Here is a 25,038-nt window from a genome sequence, read left to right on the forward strand (position 1 = left end):
GTTCCAAATGGGACGATTTTGTCATTTTTTATGGCTGAGTAGTATTCCATTGTGTGTATATATACACCACATCTTCTTTATCCAGTCATCATTCGATGGGCACTTAGGTTGCTTCCACATCCTGGCTATTGTGAATAATGCTGCAATGAACATAGGGGTGCATAAGTCTTTCTGAATTGTTGATTTCAAGTTCTTTGGATAGATACCCAGTAGTGAGATAGCTGGGTCATATGGTATTTTTAGTTTTAGTTTTTTGAGAAATCTCCATACTGTTTTCCATACTGGCTGCATCAATTTGCATTCCCACCAGCAGTGCATGAGGGTTCCCTTTTCTCCATAACCTCTCCAACATTTGTTATTTTTTCTTTTGGTTATTATACCCATTCTAACAGGTATAAGGTGATATCTTAATGTAGTTTTGATTTGCATTTCCCTGATGATCAGTGACGTTGAGCATCTTTTCATGTGCCTATTGGCCATCTGTATATCTTCTTTGGAGAAATGTCTGTTCAAATCCTCTGCCCATTTTTTGATCGGGTTGTATGACTTTTTGTTGTTGAGTTATGTGAGTTTTTTATATATTATGGAGATTAACCCCTTGTCGGATATGTGATTTGTACATATTTTTTCTCAGTTGGTGCGTTCTCTTTTCGTGTCAATCCTGGTTTCCCTTGCCTTGTAGAAGCTCTTTAGTCTGATGAAGTGCCACTTGTTTATTTTTTCTTTTGTTTCCCTTGCCCAAGACAAGGTGTTCGAAAAGATCCTTTTAATACCAATGTCAAAGAGTGTACTGTCAATACTTTCTTCTACAAGTTTTATGGTTTCAGGTTTTACCTCCAAGTCTTTAATCCACTTTGAGATTATTTTTGTGAATGGCGTAAGAAAATAGTCTACTTTCATTCTTTCACATGTGGCTGTCCAGTCTTCTACAGCTAGATTTTTTAAATCCAATCTACCCCTGACTTTTACCTGATGGATTTAATTCATTTATATTATTTTAACTACTGAAATGTTTGGATTTGTTTTGACATTTTATTTTGTACTTTCTATGCTTTTACTGTGTCATTTTTTTCACTTCCCCTGAGGTTTACTGAATAAGGTAAGTTTCCTAATTCTATTTTTCCCTCCAATGGTTTGAAAAGTATGTACTCCCTCCTTTCCATCAATTCCAAAGCTGTCTCAGATACCTCTAAAAACAGTGACTACTCTCTATGTCTTCTCTTCTCTACTTTTGGAATTCTTATTTGTTTATATTGGAACTTTTCCTATCTTCCACGTCTGTTAGACAGAAAATATGAAAGAGAATTTTCACTTTGTGCTACGTTCTTGGTAAGTTCCTCAGACTATATTTTGCTTCACTGTTTCTCATTGGTTTCTGGTTCACTTACAGGATTTTTCATTACAAATTGTTCTTTTCAACACTTCTAGGAAAATATGGCAGGATGGTTCTTCACATTTATTTTTGCTTTTCTAAAAAACTCACTAAATTAAGAGTAGAGGGATTTTTTAAAAAGAAAACCCATTAGAAAAAGAAAATGGAAGAGGCAACAAAAACTATTTTCAGAAGCTAGAAAACATATGGGCGAGGAGTAATTGATTTAACAGACTCCAGAAAGCAAACTCCGAAGACAGCCATGTGAAAACAAAAAGGCAACCCCATTTATACCTCAAGACACCCAAAAAACCAAGAACTGGTGGCATAATGTAGCAAAGCAAGGGCTGTAAATAGAGTGATTGGCTCAAAGCCTATTTCAAAAGCAATTCTCCAGATTTCCTCCCCAACTCTACATAGATGGGCAATACCCTCCCCCCAACTCTCCCATCAGATGATTAGAGGTCTATTCTCTACAGAAAGGACAATAGCCTCCTGTTTGAAGAACACCAGACTCAGCTAAAGGTGGAAAAACCACACTGAAAATGGCAGACAAAGCTAAAAATTTCAAATAGAATGTGACATCTCAACCCTCCTCCTCAACTCAGCTCCCAAAATTCATGCAGTCAGGTGTTCACCCTCCAGGCAGAAGATCAGAAGGCCCCTCTCTGGGCAACCTGGGCAGCTCAAGAGGAAAGATCTGGAAGTATTAAACTAGAATCTGCCCAACAAAACAGTCCAGCCTACAGCGAAGGCCACCCACATGCTCCAAGCTCCAGTCAGCTTTTTAATAGCCACTCTTAATCTGAGCAGCCTGTCAAGGATAACCCTCATAGGATTCCTCCCCTAACACAAATGAGGAGCCCAAGACAACAGGAAAAAGAAAACAGCTTGGAGGAAGATAATGAAAAAAAGAGAAAAGTTTTTTTTTTTAACTATCAGTAATATTTTCTCAGAAAGATAAGAAAAGATCTACTAAAAAGATCAATAAAACAAGAGTCGGGTGATTTTTCAAAGAAACACTCAGACAATTAAAAAAAACTTGACAGTAGAAATGAAAAGCTCAATAGAAAGACAGGAATATAAAGGAAATATAAGTATAAGGAGACATATATTAAGGAAATTTCCCAGAAAGTAGAGCAAAGAGAGGAAAATCTAGAAAGCAAGAGCATACATGGATGAAAAAGACCCCAACATAGCAAGTCTCATGCAAAGGATTAGGATTTAGAATACATTAGGACTTTAATGGCAACACTAGAAATAAGAATAGAATGGAGCAAAACCTTCAAAATTCTTAAGAAACATTATTTCCTACTGAGAATTTTCTATTTAATCATCAATCAAATGTCAGGATATATTAAGGACATTTCAGGCTTGAAAGCTCCACCTTCCATGTGCCCTTTCCTAGGGAGCTAGGAAAAGATGTGCTCCCCCTAAAAGTGTAAACCAGAAAACAGAAAATCATGGTATCCAGGAAACAGGAGACTCAACGATGATAAATAAAGGGAATGCCCAAAAAGGTGGTGAAGGGCAATCCTAGGATGCAGCTGTGCGCCAAGTAGAAAGGGCAACCAGAACAAATCAGAGGATGCCAAATGGCTCCAAGAGAGATTTCTTCAAGAAGACACTGACAGAATTACCTATGCATCTGAAAATACCAAAAAGAAGTTGAAGTTGGAATAGAAATGCTGAATTAAAGTTTAATAAGAAATAGATTCAGAGAAAAGTAAACATAGGAATAAACAAAACAGATATTAAAACCAAAATAATTTTCAAAAAATTGTGCAGGAAACAAGTAATTATTCCCCATAGGCTCAGTGAGCAGGATTTTTATATTCATAATAATGTAAACCATAACTATTATGCAAGGACGGAAATTCATGAAGTCAGCACGCTTGTGTGGGGCCAGGAGGAGAGTAAAAGGGTAAATTATCTTCTTTCATGGTGGGAAGTCAATAAGTAATGCCTAAACTTGAAAAAAAAGTCAAGAATTCGTATTAGAAGCCTGTTATTTATGCACATATAAGTAAAACCAGAATCAACTGGAAGAGGTAAAGTGGTTGCTGGAAGGGGATAAGGGGGAAATAGAGAACAGGGGACCGCTGTAGTTCTTAACTTTGCAAAAACTACATCCATATTATAGCTTCAATAAAAATAGCAAAAATATATTTGCTTGGTTATTTTCTTGTTGCTCTTTTCAGTGTCTTTTCCTTTCAGGGGTTTGATTCCTTTCTGATTATCTACTCATACTAAACATACTTATTTTACAGATTTTGTCAGGTAACTCTCTTATCTGGAACTTGAGTTCTACTCAAGCTGCTTGTATGACTCTCAGTTATAGTGGACCCTTTTCTCAGGAGTTTTCTAATGCTGGATTGTGAGCTCACCTTTGGTGGAGCTTCATCCATGGGACACCTGCTGGGCCATACTTGAGGCTCTTTATGTGCTTCTTTCAGGTACGCTAGGGGTATTTCCAACCTCGGACCACATCCATGTTAATATCTCGGATCGAGGGTTTCTAGGTTAAGTGGATAGTATGAACTCTTAGGGTGGATGCCATGTGTGTCTCCTGGAGCCTCCTTCACTCATTCTCCCACCTGCCAGGAGTGAGGGCTGCTGATGTTTCACAGCTGCATCCCTCTCCTGGAGCTGCCCTCTACTGAAGGAAGCTTCCTCTCCCAACGTTACATGTCTCCCTAGGGCAGCCCACACCAATGACTGCTCCGCCCCCTAGCTTCAATTGCACAATTCTGAAGGGCCATCCCAGCTTCCAAGTCCCTATGGGACAAGCCTCCAAGGCAACAGCATGGAAGGTCAACTTCTCCCTCTGCCCAGTCTTGCTTCCCTCGTCCCCTTTCACGTATCATTCCTGAGAGCCTCCTCCAGCTCCCGCCCCCAATAAACTTCTTGCAGTAAATCTCAGTCTCAGAGTCTGTCGCCCAGGAAATCGACTTATGAAAATTCCAAACACAAATTTATACGTAGTCAGTGCCATGGTTGTGAATTCTAGTGGAAGGCTCCCCAACCCTCACTCCACATAGAGCTATGCTGAGACAGACAAGATTCCTCACTGTCTTCCTGGGCTGGTGGGTGGGTTTATTCCGGTCCACCCATTCCTTGAGGTAAAGTTCTCTAGTGCATTTACTTTATTCTGAGATCTTAGTTTCCTCCACCTGCCTTGTGCCAGCCAAGGCCATTGTTATGAGCTGAACTGTGTCCCACACACCCAAATACATATGTTGAAGATCTAACCCCCAGTACCTCAGAAGGTGACTATATTTGGAGATGGGGTCTTTAAACAGATAATTAAGTTGAAACGAGGTCATTAGGGTTGGCCCTAATTCAATATGACTGGTGTCCTTATAAGAAGAGGAGACTAGGATACCGGCACACAGAGGGAAGGTCAGATAAAGACACACAGAGAAGACAGCCAGCTACAAGCCAGGAGAGAGGCCTCAGAACGGAATCGACCCTGCTGACACCTTGACTTTGGCCTCCAGCCTCCAGAACTGTGAGAAAATTAACTTCTTTTGTTTAAGCCACCCAGTCTGTGGGACTTTGTTATGGCAGCCCTAGCAAACTTCTGCAGCCATGTTCCATCCCTGCATGGACAGCATAACACAGGTGCCTCGTACTGAGATGGGCCACATTCCCACGCTCCCACCCAGGGCAGCCTTAGCTTCTGGACTGATGGCTCTGATTTTCATCTCATTCCATTTAGGGAGCAGGGGCTCCTGGGGACTTTGGACTGTCCTTTCTCCAAGAGATCAGTGATGTCCTATCTTGAGCATCCTATGTGTCTCATGGGGGAGGGAAGGTTTCAGGTTATCCATCCTACCCCCGACTGCCCTATCATTTGCTCTGACATCTATAGAGTTCACCTTCTCATTAGGCCTGAGGTCTTCAAGGGGACAGACAGATTGTTCCACTTTCTACATCCTCTGTGGTATCTATCACAACAGACTGTCTTTTGCCAACAGGAGCTCACTAAGGAGTGGATGCACACATCCACCAGCTGGAAGGAAGAATGGGCCATTAGGCATGAGAGACGGTGGAAGGTAAGGAACAGGTTCCTTTATTGGGGGAAGGCGGGTTCTCTCCCTCCCTCTGGCTTCATCTGTTACTTCCAAATCGCAACACGCCTGCATTTCAGCCATCAGGACAGGGCCCCAGACGGAGAGGCTATGCCAGAAATTCACCTTCAATACACAATTCCCAGAGGACCAAATCAGAGCCCTGGAATACAAGCAGACCAGAAAACCCCTTCTTGTCCAACTGGCTAACAAATACGACTGGAAAGAGACAGAGAGGCGATAGGAAAAGCCCTCACAAATTTCTTACAGGGCACTGGCCCTTTTCCTAGCAGAGCCCAGGGCCCAAGTGAGAAGGGGCAAGGACCCACCAGGCCTAACGAGGTGAGTCCAGCTGGGGCTCACTGCCCAGCTCCCCTGAGTCACTGCCACGGCTATGTGACAAGGACATACCCGTGCGAATGTACCCTGGCCACGCTTTTAATTAAACGCTGTGTGCAGAATGCAGGCAGAAGGCAGGCAGAACACACAAGCAGCTGTTGAGACCCCTCCTCCACTCCCAGCTAGAAACAGCCACTCATTGTGAGCACGGAGACTCAGGAAGAAGTGGTCTCCTAACAGTGATCAGCGAGTCCCTGTCAACAGAACCCTGGATCCCTCCATCCAAGAGGAGGTGGAGAGGGGAGAGCAGGGGAGTGGGGTGAGTAGGGGGAGAGAATGGGCTCCTGCACCCCCCCATTTACAAAGTTGAAACGGTCCCTGTTCCAGCTTTCCCCCTTGTTTCCTTTCACTTGAAAAAGCTGCTACTCCTTTGTCTGGAATCTTCACTTACAAACATACATCCTCAACCCGCTGCAGCCACGGTGGCCTTAGCAGGAAGACAGATATCAAAAATTACTTCAGTCCAAGCAATATCTGAGTGCCCACTGTGTTAGGGGCTGAGGATATAGACTGGAGAAGAGAGGGCCCCCGACTCGGAGGCGTGTATATTAGTGCAAAAAGCAATAGTGCCATTCAAGTATTGCATGTCAAATTTCTGATTGACAGGTGCCCACGGGGCTATGGGAACCAAGGGGCACTTAAATCAGCCTGGAGGGCTAGAGAACGCTTCCTGGAAGAGGTGAGCTTTCATCTCCATTGTAAGAGATGAGTAAAGTTTAGCTAGAAAACAAAGTGTGGGGGTCAGAAACAGAGGCATGGGAGGCCAAGGGAAGAGGAGGTGCACGGATATGGGGCAAAGAGCAGGAGGCAGCATTTGTGGGCTCACGTGAGAGGGAACTGGGAGATAGGAGGACACGAGTCCAGCCAGGAAGGAGGGGCCAAGAGGCCAAGATCACGAAGGCGCCTAGTGGTAAGCAAGGGGGCCTGACAAAAATACTATTCCGTAGTCCACGAGCCACCAGTGAGCTAGCAGCGAGGGGAGTGAGGGGGTGACAGGCACAGAATCTCTGAAGACCTTATCATGAGGGTATGAAGGAGGAACCAGAGGCAGGCAGAGCTGTCAGGGTGAGGTTCCCGAACCACATTTCGGCCTGTTCCTCCCTCCTGGTTTCCACCTCTCAGAAGCAGCATCTGTAGTTATCACTCACCCAGCACACTTACAGGGAGCAAGTTATCCCACCGAACACCCCCAGGATGTGGCTCACAGACTTCCTGCCCACATCCCCCTCCCTGGGTCACCGGGTCAGCAGCAGCAGGCAGACTGTGGCTGGGAGATTGCGCCTGAAGATTCTCCACATCTAATCCACTTCACACAAAACTGGGGAAACAGTAGCTTGTGAAGAGGCCCGTGCTATCTGAAAGACCAGCAAGGATAAGACAGCACATCTAACATAGGTGGCAACCAGAAAGTGTACATAGGCACCACGACTGGTCGCATGAATTTTTTTTTTTTTTTTTTTTTTAGGAAGATTAGCCCTGAGCTAACTACTGCCAGTCCTCCTCTTATTGCTGAGGAAGGCTGGCCCTGGGCTAACATCCGTGCCCATCTTCCTCTACTTTATATGCGGGACGCCTACCACAGCATGGCTTGCCAAGGGGTGCCATGTCCACACCCGGGATCCGAACCGGTGAACCCCGGGCTGCCGAGAAGCGGAATGTGTGAACTTAACCACTGCGCCACTGGCCAGGCCCCAAGAATTTTCATAATGTGCATATACGGCCTTTATCAATTTTTATCAATAAAAATAAATACAAGACCAGCAAGCTACACAAAGGATCATTCTACAAGCAGAATGCTAAGCTGCATGTTTAAGTCTTTGGTTCATGGAAGTATTTCCGGGGTGGAATCTTAGAGACACGGGCACGAGTCCAGGGCCTCACATACTCCATTATCTAATGGAGGTGGGGCACAAAGGGAAAAACTGGTGAGGAAAATACACAGTACGATGGATAAAACTACTCTGGGGGGATGAGCCCAGGCGGTTGGTGAGGCCTCTTTGAGGAGCTGGCCACATGGAGATCCACGAGAAGACGAGCTTGGCCAAAGGACGCTGCTCCTGAGAAGTTGGGGTGTCTGAGCAAGTGGGCAAAGGCCAGGTGAGGCTGGACCTTTCAGGCCATTGTAACTGTTTGGATGTTACTCTCAGGACACCAGAAAGCCACTGGAGGGTCTTACGTCTTTTCCACCTCACAATGTGTCAGTTGAGGGAAAACCTAAAAAAGTTCCCAGGCATGTGTTGTTGAGTTTCTAGAAAAGTTCTTTAATTTCATTTTATCCATCTCCCAACTCTTGGCCTCACAATTTAAAACTAAAAAGAATAAGTACACACATTCTACCATTTTTAAGAGACAAGAGTTTACACTAAAATCAAATATATTATTTTCAAAACCCTTCATATAAAAAGAAAATCCCCCCTTTTTGGAAATTCTTTTAAATTCTTAAATCTATTGACTCACTAAATTTTTCAGTGAGCTTTTTCTGAGAAGATCTTGGTTTGCAGTAGTTTTTTTTTTTAATGGAGCTGTGTATCTTAGAAAAAGTTTCCCCTGAGAATGTCAAATATATCTTCATTCTCACAGAAGATGTACTGAGTGCCTAAAAATTAACTTGCACTCATTCAAACCTCAAAAAAGAGTCAGAATGCATTTTCCTAAACCATCCTAACAAAGGCACCAATGATGTCAAAACCCTGAGTTTTGAAACGGAACTTCTGTTCTCTTTCTAGCCTTATTATTAAAACAGACTTTTTTTAAGGCTTGTTCATAACAGGATTGCCATTTTCCATGCTGCCTACCGATTATAAACAGAACCAATTTTAAAACCAAACTAGGGCTCTCTCTGAAATATTCAAGATGTATTACCATCTGGTTTTATATCAGCATTTTTAACAGGTCCAAAATCTCTACGTTAGAAAGTATTATCAAAAATAGTTCATATCCCTTTCAAATCGCATATTCCTTTCAAAACACTTTCAAGCCACAAACTTTGAAAGTTCACCTAATTTTTCAAACTAGACCAGACATGTGAATGTCAGCCAAAGTTACACACATAATTGATTTAACCCAGATAAGTCAATAACACTGACCAAAGCTAGTTCTTAGGTCTTTTGGAAACTACTGATTTGAGAAAAGACAGCATACCTGATTACCTGGTGGTTTACAGGAGGTGAAGGCAACAATTTTTATTTTGCAATATATATATTATAAAAAAATGTCAATCTTTCCGGTTAACTGAGAAAAGAGGTGTCCCCAAAGCTTAAACATATCCATCACTCTCATTTCCAAACACAAAAGAGACAATAACATTTCTTCAGAAGATGCTCAGCTAAAAATCAGCATCTATGATCAAAGAGAAAATGGCAGGTAAAGAGTTAAAGACAGGAATTGGAACTGACCCCAGCAGATGCAGCTCCAAGACAGCATCTTAACAAGAGAAGGGCCATAAAGACCATTCAATTGACTCAAAAATTTTTCAGTTGTTTATAAAATAAATGAAACCTAATCCTGGTATTTAAACAAACTTTTAGATGAAATTCATCTTTTTCTAAGAAATATTTTCTTTCCACCTAAAAGGAAAAGTTTTTTTAAATCTCTCTCAGTTCATTCATTTAATATTCTTGAATATTGGTCCCACACAAGGATGGATGCTCTTCCTGCCCCCAGAGTTTCCCATCCAGCAGCGGCAAGAGGACACGACAATAAATACAGTCTTCTCTTCCCCATGATTATCACCCCTTGTCAAAACACACACACACACACACACACACACGCGCACACACACGTCGGCACACACTCTGAAAACTCTCCATCTCAAAGCATAACATGCAGTGAGTTACTCCACAGCAATTCTCTTAAGAAACACTAATTGGTTCAACCTGACCATTGCATCGATAGGACAGAGGTGCACCAAGCCAAACCATTCCATTTCATCCCATCTGTCTGTCAACCACCTCCTTGGAAAATAAGACTTGGGCTCCTTCTGCTACTTTTTAAAAAAATACATTTATCACTACTTCTGAAACATACAATTTTCCTTTAGATACTAATTTAAACATAACTTCAAAAGCCAGCTAATATTGCTCAATCCCTATTGATTTTCTTTCCATTCAAGACTACAGATAAAATTGCACAAAAGTCTGTCGACATATAAATGATGCTTTAGAAAGGATGTTAAATATTTCATATTACAAATACATTTAAGAAATTACAGGGTAAAACCAAAAACCCTAACAATACAACCAGACAGCCCATGGGTTTAAAATACGCAAAACACACACACGCACACGCACACAACTCTGTATAAAGTGGGGGAAAATACAGTTCACCTTGTACATTGTTTGTTTTAACTACACCAAAGCAAGTTGAAAGTCACTTGGGAACAAACTGAATATACTAAAGAAAATAACACAGACCCTAATATTATATGCCAATGCCAACATTTTATAGGCAAGAAGTTAGAGGATTTAAATACTTGCTACAGTAAAGGGGTAAAATCGTTTTCAAAAAAAAAAGAAGACCCTTTTCATCAAGCAACATTCTAATTCCATATGCATTATGCAACAGCCTTTTCCTAGTAAAGGAAATGGCACAAAATTTTCAAGATAGCCCCACTGATCAGGCATAACATGTGAAAGCAAAATTTCCTTATAATTTTTCCCCATCATAAGATTAAGCACATCAGGCGTAGTGTTACTCTCCCAAGGGAAAGGCTTCTCCAACATTTCTTCACATCCAAACACCCACATGATAAAGTCCTAACAGCTCTATTGCACCGTCTGACTAACTATAACTCTATTTGTAAATCACCCCCCTGCATTCCATTCCTCTTTCTTCACATACGTAAATTATGGTGTCTGATCCAGAGCCCACCACCAGCCACCACAACTAAATTATCCTCTGGGGACATCAATCTGGCTTGTTATTCTTGTTTCAGCATAAAAAAAAAGAAGAGAGAGGAAGGAATAGCTATTTTCAGGAATCAGAATTCCTCTTGATTAGATTTCTGGCTCACTGGTAAATGTTTATACCCTGAAATGCATTACCCTCTGCTTCTAAATGTTTGGCTTTTTTTTAGAGCCAAGATATGGTACAGTGTTTCCAATATAAATTGCTTCACGTAACATATGCCTAGTTTTGCAGGCAGCATTTGGTCAAATTCTAATATGCCCTCTTGGGAGCCAACACCAATTCCAGCAGCAGATCTAACTGTGCAGAACAGAATTTTAAACAACACACACAGCGCCCTGTCTTCCAGTGGACATAGTCCTTTTTTCTGCCACTCTGAGGGTTGTCACATGAGACACCTTGTATGATACTTATCACTTAGAATATAGATCCTTCTGTTAAGGTAATAAATTAATCACAAAATACATTCCTCTTTTCCCCAGCATAAAAAAAAACATGGTTTCTACCAAAGTTGAGCTGACGCTGAATGTCACTGCTTAAGCTTGTGAATCATTGCATGATTAATAAGAATAAATAGCACATGCACATTTCGATAGGCTGCAAATGTTAGCTGAGAAAACGCATGTCCTAGGGCTTCCTAACCCCCAAACCGGATTATCCAGGGGCAGAAAGTGTTCAATTGTCTTAGTTTATCTTGATTATAATAAACCTTGTTTCCATGACCACTGAAAACTTGAGGACCCTCCCATTTTTCTTTCATAAAAATACATGCACATGATTTTATTCCAAACCTTATACAGATATAATTGGGGAAAAGGAAAGGATATACTGAATATTGCATTCATCTGGTTGCAGTAGGCTCAAAATACGAATCTTAAGGGTATACATTTTGTCCCATGTCAGCCCAAGCTGAAGGCATCCAGCAAACGAATATTGTCACTATTCAGCTGGAAGCCGGAATCTACTTCCATAAACCCAGATGGTTATGGAAGAGGAGAGCCAAGGCTCTGAGTACCGCTCTCCATCCTTCTTAACCACCTCTTCCTTCTGCAGAGGAGAGAAGCCATTTTACTAATTTATACGTACCCTGACTATCCAACCATCTAAGAGAATTTACTCATCAATAATAATCAACTAAAAGCAAAAGCACATCCCACAGGAGTCAGGGAATAAAACAGGCAACAACAGCACGTATTGATCAGCAAGACCCCCGGATACTCACTAAAGGCAGCCACTGCCAGGGCCAGTGTGACAATAATGGAGAACCAGGAGACCCACAATGCCTTCTTTCTGTAGTTCTGAGCTTCGTGAGGTTTTAGTCGAGTGCTGCTTTCTAACAAGCCTGACAAAAACAAGGAGAAAAGGAAGTTAGACATTTCCTTATTAAGAAACCCACAGCCAGAGCTATACTCTCTTATCCAAGGATTGCAAACCGACAGCCCATGGGCCAAGATGTGTTTTAACAGGAGAGTTCACATGGAAATCAGGCTTTCTGGCATCTGTTGAAAGATCATAGGCTCTGGCAACATCTGGCAAGTGTTCCTACAGGGTAACAGCAGCTGTCTTCTTTATAAGGACCCTGCAGACCCCACCACTCCCTGACCTGATGTGTGACCCCAGCCATCCCGCTGCCCTGTTAACTCGCTTGGCTCAGGTAGGTGCTGCTCCTAACAAGGCCCTTTCGTTAGGAAACAGCTCGAAGAGCCCACATTTAGTTGGGCCTTCAGGCTCTTCAGCTGTGGGCATTGATTTGCATTGATCCACCAGCATGGCCCCAACTGGTGGACCGGTTTTGCCCAAAGCAATGAGTCGGAGAAGAATATAAATGCCCCTCATTGCTCCGTCGACAATTAACAGGAGGAGAAGAACCGTTTCCCTTTAACCACAACCAACAACAGCCGCCAGACCTAAATTACATACCATGTTTTCTTCCCTCTCCTTTCTGTTCTATAGTATCCACCCCTTTGTACCAAGCATATATCAAAAAATTCTCACAACATTAAAGGGGGGTAAACCTGCTAAAGCGGGAGGCAGCTTCCCAGACAGGCCGTGTGGAAGAAAGGTTTGATTTTTGTCTCCTGTGCTTTCCACATGGAGAGCCCTCGACGACAACAGGAATTCATGATGACTCCCAGGCAAAGCCCAAGCTTCAAGTGCCTTAGGCGGAAGACTAGCCCGTCTTCAATATGATCCTGATTTACATTTTTTCTTCTCCTTTGAAAACAGATTATATATGGCACCTCTTTGTGGCACAGAGAACCAAATTCTCAGTCATGCATTCTACATGAACAGGAGCTTACGACACCATCTCTGGCTAAACAACACACAATAGACCTTTCAGAGGTGGCGCAACCTCATCACAACAGCTCCAAAGGATGAAGAAATTGGGAGTCAAAGCTTCGGCACTGCACTCATTTGCAAAATACCGCCCAGCGTGCAACAGACCACACCTCTGCCTCAGGTAAGAGGCACCGGCCCTTTAGACCGACTGGACACCTCGCTAAGCCTGGCTGCTGAAAACTGCATCCGGTTCAAAATTATAACAAGGTCCCTGTTAAAACTTCTCAGTTCCATTTACTACCCAGACTCAAGCACCCTAACAAGTCCTGAACAAACCAAGAAGAAATATCAAGAAGGCTGCTTAGTGAGCCCAGTTTATAGCCCAGAAATTTTTACATAATCAAAACCTGTGGACTTACACAGGCTCACAAAGTAGATGAGATTGCTAAAGATAGGTGAAAATACCATCTCCATTACCGCCCTGTAAAAATCTCCCCAAGCTTTCTCCAATAAACACACTTGGATGGAAACAAGAAAAACCTCTTTTGTCAAATTCAAGGACAAGTGATTTCAAACTAAAAATCCCTTTGTCTACTTTTTTTTTGTCCCTTTCATTACTTCTCTGCTGCCAAAAAATATCCCCTTCTAATTTTCAACTAGGATCACTCCTGTCTTCAGTTAAAGCGACAATCTAGAATGAGCAGGTCCCACACACTCCCAATAATTTATTTCCCTTTTCCCAAACGATATAAAAATCTTCCTTTCATCCAGGCCCATTGATTTTCAGAAGTGAAGCTGTAACATTTAAGTACTGACTCAAATAAGCAGTCCATTTGCTGAGTATTTTGACAGCAACCATTTCGAGAGGTTTATCCACTGGGGATAGAAAACAAAGTTCCTTTTAGAAATAGATTTAATTTTCTAAGAGAAATGCAATGATCTGAGTTTTCTATTCTGCCACATGACATTTTTCCTTCCAAAGCCAGCTGTTCCCAAAAACATGACTGGACCACACAGACCAGTCTACACACCCCACCCCACATGGGCTGGCACTTCCCTGGACCAGTTTGGGATGACGGTCCCTGTGGGCTGCACTGCCCCACCAAGGTGGCAGCTGGGGTCTCTCAGCATCAGGACTGGTGGTTCTTCCCCAGATCTGATCCCGTGTGTGCCTCCCCCACGAGACGTTTTAAATTTAAAAACTGGAGTAAAGACAATGCAGGACTGTCCAAGAAGGGAGGAACTTGCCCATTTCTCTCCGACCTTTGCTTGTTTCCTGCTGGTTTTCCTTTCTCAAAATATAGCCAATACCAACAACGGAAAACCTGCCACTCCTCAAAGGGAAGTGGAGTATAACGACCTACACAGACCCTGCTCATAAATGAACAGTCTGCAATCAGGCGCCTCCACTTCTGCCCCCATCTTGGCAGGCAAACCATGGAGATATGGTGAGAATTCCTAACATTTTCAGGAAGCCGTGCTTCAAAGGTAGAAGAAAGGCAGCACAGCCTAGAGAAGCTAAAGCATGGCTTAGATCTGCATGCTGGGCTGGGTCCTTCCTACACAGAGCTGGCCTCCACATTCATATTTCTAATCTCACTCAAATTTCACACATTTGTAATTTTGACTGATACTTTATTGTTTGGGGGTGGGGGAAAGGCAAATATATGTGGGGAGATTGAAGCCATCAGTCATTTCCATGCTAGTATGAATTAGTCCCAATTGCTTTCTCCTAAGAGTTAGTCATGCTTGGATTCTCTGAAGGAAGGGGAATACTCATTAGATGGGAAAGTAGTAGGAAATGCTGCAGCCTCTGACGTGCTAAGGAGGCTGAGCCCTAAGGCTTAGGGCAGAATGATTGGGAAAACACTTATGGAGAGAAGAGCACGTATTAAAAGGGAAGAGGAGGAAATGCCTAAGACAAACTTGGCGTGTTTTTTGTGTGTTTAGCCCCTTAAGGTTTGCTCCCTGAACTACAAGCCTCAGCCAAATGGCACTGCAGTTCCTGACAATATGAGCTAGCTGGGTTTCTGGGAACCAGCCCACAACAGTTCTAAGGGTAAAATATCTCTCAAGTCCCCAAACACTGGATTATAAAGCCAGCCTCTGACCGGAGTTAGACCCAGTCTGTAACAAGGTCCTGCTAGCTTAGAAGGAAGTTAGGACAAGAGGGAAGTCCAAACATAGGTACACCTCCAGGGTGCCCGCCCCCGACACCCCCTGTAGATATTCAGGCCTAGAAGAAAGCAAGCCAGGCATGATGGAGAGATGCACAGCAGGCAACTGCTGAGGCTTCCTCCTCCCCAAATCCTCTCACCATCAGGAAATAGGTAGCAGCAATCCAACTGCTCCCAAAGGATACAAAAACCGCTATTGGAAAGATGCAGCCCCAGAAGAAAAAATAAAGCACAAAAATTATAATAAATCTCCCCAGGTAACCCTCTGATTTATTCAATAAAAATGACTCATTCATCATTAACTCTTTGCCATCAGGAATAGGTCAGACAAAAGAATGTCACACTGACTTTCAGCTTTCAATGCCACACAGCACTGGGTTCTTTGGGGGACAAGGCTCATCCTAACAGAGAGGCTGTGTGTGGTATGCGATGCTTTCACACAGTGACAGTTTATGAACACTGAACGCTTTCACGCCATAACATAATGGAAAATGAAATCCAGTTGACCAGTGAAAAATAACCTTAAGAAGGAATTCAGAAGGGCTTTTCATACTTGAGCATGAGCTACAAAACGATGCTAAATATTAACTCACCCTAGCACTTTTTCCCTCCTGTCATCTCGTGGGGTGGGGAGACACAGGCCAGCTTTTACAGATGACCTGCAATGCTACAAAAATAAGCTCAGCCCACAATTCTTTCTTCAATACAAAATGTTTAAATCCTACAACATCAGGTGCCGAGGGAAAGGTAATTAACGCGACCTATAATAAAACTATGTTTTGCTGGGTGCTCGTGATGTCAGCAATCAGCAGCTCTAAAATGCTATCTAGTGATGTGAGAACAGGAGGAGAAACTGCAACAAAGGTGCAGAACTCCTTGCAATTGGAGCGGCTCCAGTTCTCGCCGAGCATCTCTGCCGATTCTCTGAGAACTGCCGTTTCCATGCCATTCTATTTCACACGCTACCGTTTAAAATTTCTAAGAGGAAAGAGATCGTGCATCCGAACACTAAACTGGAATAAAAATGTATAGGAGATACTAAGAATAGGACAGAAACCTGCTAAGACTAAAATATAAAAATCCGCCACAGCCAGCAAAATAAGGCTTCCAAGAAATGGGGGTGGAGATGGCGATGAGCCGGCTTCCCCCGAAGGGCCTGGCTGCAAGAATCCCGCTTCGGCCACTAGCTGGTTTCAGCAGAACCACTGAGACTTTTTGAGGGGGCCGACTTGGATTCAGCAAGAAGCAGAAAAGGTGTAGACGTGGCCGTGGCCAAGAACAAGGTTCCCTCTTAGCCAAAAGGAAACGAGGAAGGGAGGGAAAGAGGGATGTAGGAGGAGGGAGACAGAAATGAACAGAGGAATCTCTCCCGTTTCATGCGGGGAACTCAAAGGGACACCGGCTGACGGTCGGAAGGTAGGGTTTGGCCTCCCAGGAAAGGGACGTTTGCGGGGCTCCGGGGCAGTCTCTTGGGAGGGGTTCTGAAGGCGCTGGAGACGCGCGCTCTGGGAACCACCAGGTTTCAGTGGCATCCATCCACATGAGCTGAGTGGCCCAGACCCAAGTGTCCCAGTCCTCTGTCCCCGTGATCGGACAGTGAGGCAGTGACCCACGGTCAACTGGGTCCCCTGTAAGGGAGGGTCGGGGGCCTCTCGACTCCCCTTCGCCGGGGCGGGCACCCTGGCGGCCGCCGAGTAAACTCCTCGAAGCTAAAACCGCCGTGGGAAGTTCTCCCGGGGAGCCAGCGGGGGTCGCAGGGGGCTCGGGAAGGAGGATGCACCGAGCTCAGGTCCCTCCGAGGTGAGCAGGACCGGCCGTCCCCCGGGAGCGCTCGGCTCGAAAGCAAAAGAACGCCTCCCGCAAACTTTTCCAGTGGGTGCCGGAGGACCGGAGGCTGGCGGGGAGGAGGGCGCGGGCCCAGGGGGGGTCGCCCAGGTGGCAGCCCGCTTCTCGGGTTCTGGGGAAGGAGCTGCTGCCGCGGAAGGTGGGGCTGCCGCCCTGCGCTCTCCGTGCCTTCGCGGGGAAGTCCCGGCTCCGCGCCCCCGCGCGCGCCGCGGCGCGAGCCCCCGCCCGGCCCGGCCCAGCCCGCGAGCGGGGAGAGGCGGGCCCGGAGCCGCGGACCTAACCGCGCCGCCCGGCCGGGGAAGGGACCGGCTGGGGGAAGGAGCCCGGGGCGGCGCGCGCTCACCTCGATCCTCCAGCCCGTCGCTGAACTGGCCGCTCTCGCTGATCCGCAGCTGCCGCTCCTCCTCGGACTGCGGCGGCTCGCGCGCCGGGGAGCTCAGCGGGCCCGGGCCGGGAGCGGCAGCCAAGGGCGCACGGCCCCGGGGCGGCGGCGGGACGGCGGGGCCCGGGGCGCTGCGGCGCTCGCTGCCCGCGGCCGGCTCCATGGCGCGGGGCGGCGGATCCCGGCGGCGGCGACGAGTCAGAAGTGCGAGGCGCGGCGGCTCGGAGCGAGCGGAGGGACGGACGGACCACGCGGAGAGGGAGGGCGGGCGCCGCGGAGTGGAGGTGCGCCGGCTGTAGGGGGGCGGGGGGTGTCGAGGAGCCGCGCGGCTCAGGCGGCCGGTGGCGGAGGCTGGGGCCGCGCTGTCGCCGCCGCGCTCCGCCCCCGGGGGCAGGTGCGTGCGGCAGGGACCCGCCCCGAGGCCCCAGCGCCGGTGCCGGTGCACCGAGGTCGGTGGGGAGGGAGGGATCCGGCCCGGCCCAATGCTGGGAGGCTCGGGGTAGAGGGACTACTGGGGTCGCGGGGACCAAAAGGCGCCTCGGGCAGGGCCTGGTGAGGGTGTGGCGGGAGACTGCTCCACCCGCGCCGTAGGACGGTACCCAGAGGGGCCCCCTTGGACCCGATTCCTCTGCCGTCCGGGGAACCAGTGGCCGCGCTCGGGCAGGAGAGCGGGCAGCGCCCTAATTTGGCATCTTTCTCCTCTGGAGCTGCACAAGCTTCAGAGGCTGTGCATGGTCTCCTCTGGGGCTGCCATCCTCTCCGCTCATCCCGAGAAAACGATGTTCACCTGTCCCCAAGCCCGTCCATCTCGGACCTTCTTCTAGGATCTTTGACTGCCCTCCCAATTGTTCCCTCCACTCCAGCTTAAGGGGACCGGGTATCCTTGGGGCCACAGGGCGCTCTGAAATATGTCTGAACCCCAAAGCTCCCCCACTGCCACTATCCCTGGGCCTTTGTCCCAGCCAGTACCCCATCAGCTCGCTATTTCCCCTCTGAGTATCCAAATCTTGCCGTTTTTGAGGACTCGAATCGAACCCTCCCTCCTACGAGAAGCCTCTCCTGGCCATCCCGGGCGGCCGATGGCCCCACCTCTGGCCGCGCCGAACTGGTACCCTTGCGCGGTCGGGCAAGTCTCCGCAGCGAGGCCGCGCCCTCGTCCTCTCCGGGCCCGCGCCCGCTCCCTCGTAGCTCCGAGAGGTGCAGAGGCGGACCCGCCATTTATCAAATTCAGCTTGAATTTAATGGTATCAACACCCAAACTCTAGAATCTAGATTTCGTCTTTAGATGGATATCAGTCTTTAAATTTAATGAGTCTTGTAAATTGCCAATTCCTCATTTTAAAGCCTGCCTACTTTGCGGGGGGGACGGGGGGGCGGGCACCTTGTTTTTTGAAAAGTAACCGGTTTCCTCTCTCATTCTCGCTTTGCCTGCGATCGAAACCGGAGTGGGATTTCAGTGCCTTTGTGGTGGAGTGCAACATCACTAGAAATGGGAAGAGGGTATAACTTTATTTTGTTGTTGCTGTTGGGTTGGAATGAGAATATCTGAGTTGACCTTGGCCAACTCGCTTTACCTTTTTGACCACTAATTGAACTGCAAAATGGAACAGTTGAACTAGGTCATTTCAAAGGCCTCTTCTTGCTAGGGAGGGAGGAAAGAAAGAAAAGAAAAGAAAGAAAAACGCTATGATTATTTGGATAAAAAACAACGAAAACTTCTACCCACCAATTCTGGTTGACAATCTTTCAGGTATTTTCAGACACCCCGGCTCCACCTCAGTGCTCTCCCCTGCCCAGACTTTTTTCCTCCTGGTTATCCCATTTAATCCCTCTGTCAATGGCGCAAACATCAGAGTCACCTGGGGAATTTAAGAACAAAAATACTCAGGACTCACCCACTGATAGAGATTCTAATATTGTAGGTGATGAAATCGGTCTGGTCTGGGACCTTACCTTGGGTATTTTTTTAAGCTCCCTCCCCATTCTAAGAATTATCTGGGAGGCTTTCATTTATTTAAATGCTGACTCCTCGTTGCTCTTTGAGATTCTGATTCAATAGATCTGGGATCCGGCTGGGAATCTTTATTTGAATACTACACACACACACACCCACATCTACATTTCTGATGTAAATTGTGCTAGGACCACCTTTGTGATTCTCACTACCTAACTACCCTCCACAATATAGCTCTGCCCACCCTCCTCCCCCACTCCAAGGTTTGTGTTCTCTCAAAGAAGCAAATGTCATTGTATTTTCCTCTGGGTCCTCAGTTGTTTCTCTAGTCCAGCGCATCTCAAATGTGAACATGCAGATGAACACCCAGGATCCTTGTTAAAATGCAGATTCTATCTCACTAGGTCTGGGGTAGAGGCTGAGATTGCCAGCAAACCTCCAGGTGCTGCTGACGCTGCTGATCTGAAGACCACGCTTTGAGACATAAGGATCTAGGAGTTATTTATTATTCATAGGATAGATATATTTTCCTTCCAGTTCCAGCTGCCCTGGTTCAATAAGCCACTCTTGTCTCCTCCAGAAAGATTTCTCTGACTCCAGCCTCGCCTGGGCACTCTCGTTGGTGAACTGTGTTTAATAATTCACTGCTTGTCCCATGTGTGAGGCAGGGATTGTGGTGCTTGCCTGATCCCCATTTTCACTTCCCCACATCTACCAGGATGCCAAGGACACAGTATTCCCCCAAACAATCTCTGCTGATTGACTGGGTGATGATATTAGTTTACGTTGTCGGAGGACATAACATAACGTGTGCCAGGCATCTCGCTAAATGTTTTACATTCATTGTCTTCATCACTCAATTACAGCTATCATTTTACAGAGGAATCAGGGCCAGTCTCCTGTTAAGCTCTGTCCAGCACCACAGCCGTACCGCCCCCTAGGGGGAATTTTGGAAAATTGCAGGTGCTTTAATTGTTATCACAGTGATGGTGGAGGGCCACTGGCATTAGTCAGGGGTGGCCAGGGAATGCCGTGCACAGGACTTTGCAGCACAATGAAGACTGTTTGTGTCCCACATGGCTTTCATATGTCAGACTGGTCATTGGGGCAGTTTAAATGTGCTTCTAATCACATTAGAACCCTAACTCTGTTTTATGTATAAACACGAAATATTTTTGCACCATACTGAATTTTCTGTAATGCAACTACCGGGCAAGTCTAGGAAAGACTGTATTTTGTTCACCATTTTGGAAAACCAGGATTCTGAAGCCAGTTCCACTCATGGCATCTAAGTCAGCAATTAACACATGTGCACCTGTCAATGTAGACCTGCCACGAGCCCAGTAATTCCACATGTGTATGTGAATATTTTTATTTAGGTCTTATTTAAAAATGTCAAAAATAAACAGTGTCAATAATATTCCAGAGTCTTGTCTTACTGCTCTTAAATTATAGTAGGTGCAAATATCTGGCTACTTCTTTAGGACTTAGAATGCAGTTCTGCCTGAGCATTTATAAAAGCAAATACATTTTAAATGTCTGTGGCTTTATTTTTACTCCTCTTTTATTATAATTAGGTCATTACATTGATGTTTCTGTGTATAGGTACTATCTATGAATTCCATTTCATAATCGCAACAGTGAATAATATAAAATAATTCTAAAAAGGGAGGCTTAACTGTCACAGCCCAGAGGAGCCTAAGACACAACAACTAAATGTCACTGGTATCCCGCATGGGATCCTGGAACAGAAAAAGGTAGAAATTAAGGATATCTGACTAAAGCTTGGACTTTAGTTAGTAATAATGTATCGATTATGGTTCATTAATTGCAGCAAATGTGCCTTACTAATGTAAGATGTCAGTAGTATGGGAAACTGGGTGCAGCATAGGTGAGAACTCTGTACTGTCTTCTCAATTTTTCTGCTAATCTAAAACTGTCCTAAAAAAAAAGTCTACTAAAAAAAAAAAAAGTAAAATAAAGGGAGGTGGGGGAGATGGGAAGGCTTGAGTGTGACAGGTAGACGTCTAACCTTGAGCTTTGAATGTGCATTGCAGAAGAGAGACCATGGAAAGACAAAGTAATTGGAAACTTCAACGCAGTCACCAGAAGAGTGACATTCATCAACAATGGTAAGAAACAGAATGTGACAATAATTAAACTAATATTTGCAATTTTAAGCCTATTCCACTGACTTTTACTGGAACTTGTTTTTAGTATATTTAAGGATTCAGGATATTTTATGAAATCTCAAATTCTCAAATCACCAGGCTTCCACCAGGACATTTTAAAAAGGCACATTTGGGTAAGAACCCGTGGGCATGCAACCTGACTATTCAAAGACGATACGAAGTTGAGTGGTGTCTTTTTTGTTCTTACCTGTTCCTTTTTACATTTTCAGTAAATGTCTCCAGATCCTTAATCCTGGGAATCCACACAGGAAAGAGAAGAAAGGTCAAGAAGCCAGAGGGAACAAAGCAGGCAGTAAGAGCCTCCACTGGAATGAAAGTCATCATTACTCGTGGTGGAGCTGCCAGCAAGGGTCATGAGTTCTGAGGACATTGCACATAAGAGTCCACGGAGTCGTCACAACCCCATAAAGCAGGTATTATCAGCATCCCATCTTAAAGATAAAGAAACTGAGGCTCGGGTTGAATAGCATTGCTAACCAACCCAAGAGCGGGTCTCCCAGGCCTTGCCCTTAACCACTACCCTACATGGCCACTCTGGCGGAATCTAGAAATGGCCAAAAGCATGGCTTCTCCACTTGACTCCCTGCATCAGATTTCAGATTAAAGTATACTTGTTTTACTTTGTTACACTTGTGGGCTTTGGAAAACCAAATATAAACATATTGTTCATCTTTTGCAAGTCTTGAGGAAACATAGGCAACGCTTAGAGCTAATGAGCCCTCGTGGGCCTGACCCTGGGGCTGGGTAAGGAGCTGTTCCGGGATGGAGTGTCTAAACTGACTGCCAAGGTCAGCCCAGAACAGCGTTTGTGTAGGAAGGGCCCTGAGATCTTTTCTTGGAAGTGTGGCTGCATACACAGGCCTGCAGGTGTGAGTGTTAAATTATAAACTCCGTTTCCCATAAAAAAAATTATGAGTGCATGACTATGGAACATTTGGAGAAGCACCATATTAGCAATAAGCATTATTAAGAGGCTTTTATGCAAAATATCAAAATATTAAGACATACAAAAAGAACTGTTCAATGCCAGCTCTGCCTCAGAGGGACTTACACTCTAAATAGGATGGTATTGCCCGCCTTTGCCATGTGCTCTCCTGAGCAATGCATCTCAACTCCTTCTGCACATTACACTCATGAGGATTAGGGTGACCAACTTGTCCTGGCTTGTCAAGGACGTTTCTACTTTTAGCACTGAAGCTTCCAAGTCCTAGGAAAGTAGGGACACTTGGTCACCCTACTGGGATGCTGTTAAAAATCCTGATGTGAATGGGCCGGCCCAGTGGTGCAGCGGTTAAGTTCGCACGTTCCGCTTCGGCAGCCCAGGGTTTGCCGGTTCCGATCCCAGGTGCAGACATGGCACCACTTGGCAAGCCATGCTGTGGTAGGCGTCCCACGTAGAAAGTGGAGGAAAATGGGCACAGATGTTAGCTCAGGGCCAGTCTTCCTCAGCAAAAAGAGGAGGATTGGCAGCAGATGTTAGCTCAGGACTAATCTTCCTCAAGAAAAAAAAAGTCCTCATGTGAAAACCAACCCCCTGACCCAGTGCACTGCACAGGTGATTGCAGCCATAGTAGGAAAGGTCTGCTGGCATGTCCCGGGCCTCCCTCGTTGGACGGTCCTGAAGAAGTCCTTTCTTCATCGGGCTGCCCAAGTCCACCTGGCCAAACTCCTCCTCTGGGCTCTTCAGACCGCTGCTTGAGGGGCAGCCATCAGCCCTTCCCTTCAGGAGGGCACTGGGCTTCTTGTGCCAGCAGATGAGGGCCCAGCACCCCTCACAGTGTTTTCAGAGCTGGCAGCAGTGTATCGGCACAAGCACGATGATGAGGACTGCCACGGCCACGATGGAGGCCACCACCAAAGCAGGGGTGGACAGCTTTTTCTGACTGGCAGCCCCCATGGCCAGGAGTGTTTTAGGAAGACCCCCCAGGTGATTCACTGTGCAGCCAAGCGTGAGAAAGCCCTGCTCAAGGACCGTGCTTCTCAACTTGAACTTTTGCAAGAACCACCTGGGGATCTTGATAAAATGCGGATTTCAGTTCAATAGGCCTGGGGTGGACCCAATTCTCCACATTTCTAACAAGCTCCCAAGTGATGCCAGTGCTGCGGGTGGACCGACCACCCTCTGAGTGGCAAGGGCCTGGAATGTACCAGCAGTAGGTTTTGTTTCTACTTTGAAAAACACTACAATATTGTCAGGAAAGGGGGAATGTGGGGACAAAATTAACAGAAGGGAAAAGTCAAAGTATAAGTAACTCATCATGCAGGACAGAGAGGGGGCAGATTCTAGGACCTTACTCTTGGATTCCTCAATGCTAGGCACACACGGTGGGCATTCCACATGTAGCAAAGGCCACAGGAAGTGCTTCATGGGGGTGTGTGCTGACAGTGATTTGCAAGGATGGGAGGACATCCCAGGAAATGGCGATGTGGGCATGAAGATTGTGTGATAAAATTAGCTAAAACTTGGTATAAATGTGCAGATCCACAATTCTCCCCAAGCAGTGGTTCCCTTTGGGGGAAAAAGGGCCTGGGATTGGGATGGGGCATATTGAAGGGGCTTTTAGGGTGGCTGGGAAAGTTCCTGTTCTTGACTTGGGTACCGCTTGCTTAATAATAGTTTATTAAGCCATATATTTTACTTGTGTGGTTTTCCGTGTCTGTGTTTTATTTTATAATAAAAATATTTATAGACAGTTCTATCCAGAATAACCATGTACATATTGTGAGGGGTAGGTTTTCCTTGGCTAAAGCAGTTTGTACTGAACCCAGTCAGAGGTTGCTAGGGGATACTGCGTGTGCATGACTAATGGGTCATCTCACTGCACTCGACGGAATGTCAGAGGCATGGAAGAGTAGGGCATTAACAGAATAAAGTACGAAGTTAACTGAATCTGATATGGGAAGAGGGAGTTATATAAGCTCAAAATAACTGTTTCATTTTCTTCTGCTCATGTAAAAAAAAAAAAAAAAGGGAAGGTTATGGCTTCTACTCTCCCCTTGCTCTCCTCTGACCTCCACGGAACCCCCAGACCCCTAAATCCAACTGTCCCTGAATATCTCCAGCTGAGTAAGTCCCCCAAACTCAATGTGTCCAAATGCAGAACTCACTGTCTTTCCCCCAAAACCTGTGCCTCTTCAATCTCCCTTTATTGGTGACTTGCAGCACCCTGCACCCTGTCATCTTGAGCCAGAAGTCAAGAAATACCTCCCCTTGACTCTACCTTCCTCGCATCTTACAAGCAGCAGGTGACTAACCTCGGTCGATTCCAGCCTAACACCCCTTAAATCATTCCCTCCTTTTCAGTGGGGCCCCTGTTGTGTCCCTGCAGCCCCTCCATCTCCTGCCTGTATTACTGCAGTCGTCTCCTGGCCAGTCTGGCTTCCTCTGGTCCAGCCCCTCCAGCACCCTCCACACTCTGTTACAGTGCTTTTCCCAAGAAATCACTCTAACTATGCTGC

At 45.8% G+C, this 25,038-nt stretch overlaps 1 protein-coding gene across 1 annotated transcript in view; it reads right to left on the bottom strand.

Annotated features, from left to right (window-relative positions):
• Positions 1-17,891, bottom strand: part of TMEM163 (transmembrane protein 163) — a 221,482-nt gene extending 203,591 nt beyond the window's left edge. The window contains exons 1-2 of the mRNA XM_044769034.2: positions 17,395-17,891; positions 11,972-12,091 (exon numbers count right to left, since the gene is read on the bottom strand). Of these exons, the coding sequence (XP_044624969.1) occupies positions 11,972-12,091; positions 17,395-17,596 (322 nt within the window). The 5' untranslated portion in view covers positions 17,597-17,891. The remainder of the gene's footprint in view (positions 1-11,971; positions 12,092-17,394) is intronic.
• Positions 17,892-25,038: the final 7,147 nt, after the last annotated feature.

Source organism: Equus asinus, chromosome 4, assembly GCF_041296235.1.
Source record: "Equus asinus isolate D_3611 breed Donkey chromosome 4, EquAss-T2T_v2, whole genome shotgun sequence".
Classification (NCBI taxonomy): Eukaryota; Metazoa; Chordata; class Mammalia; order Perissodactyla; family Equidae; genus Equus; species Equus asinus.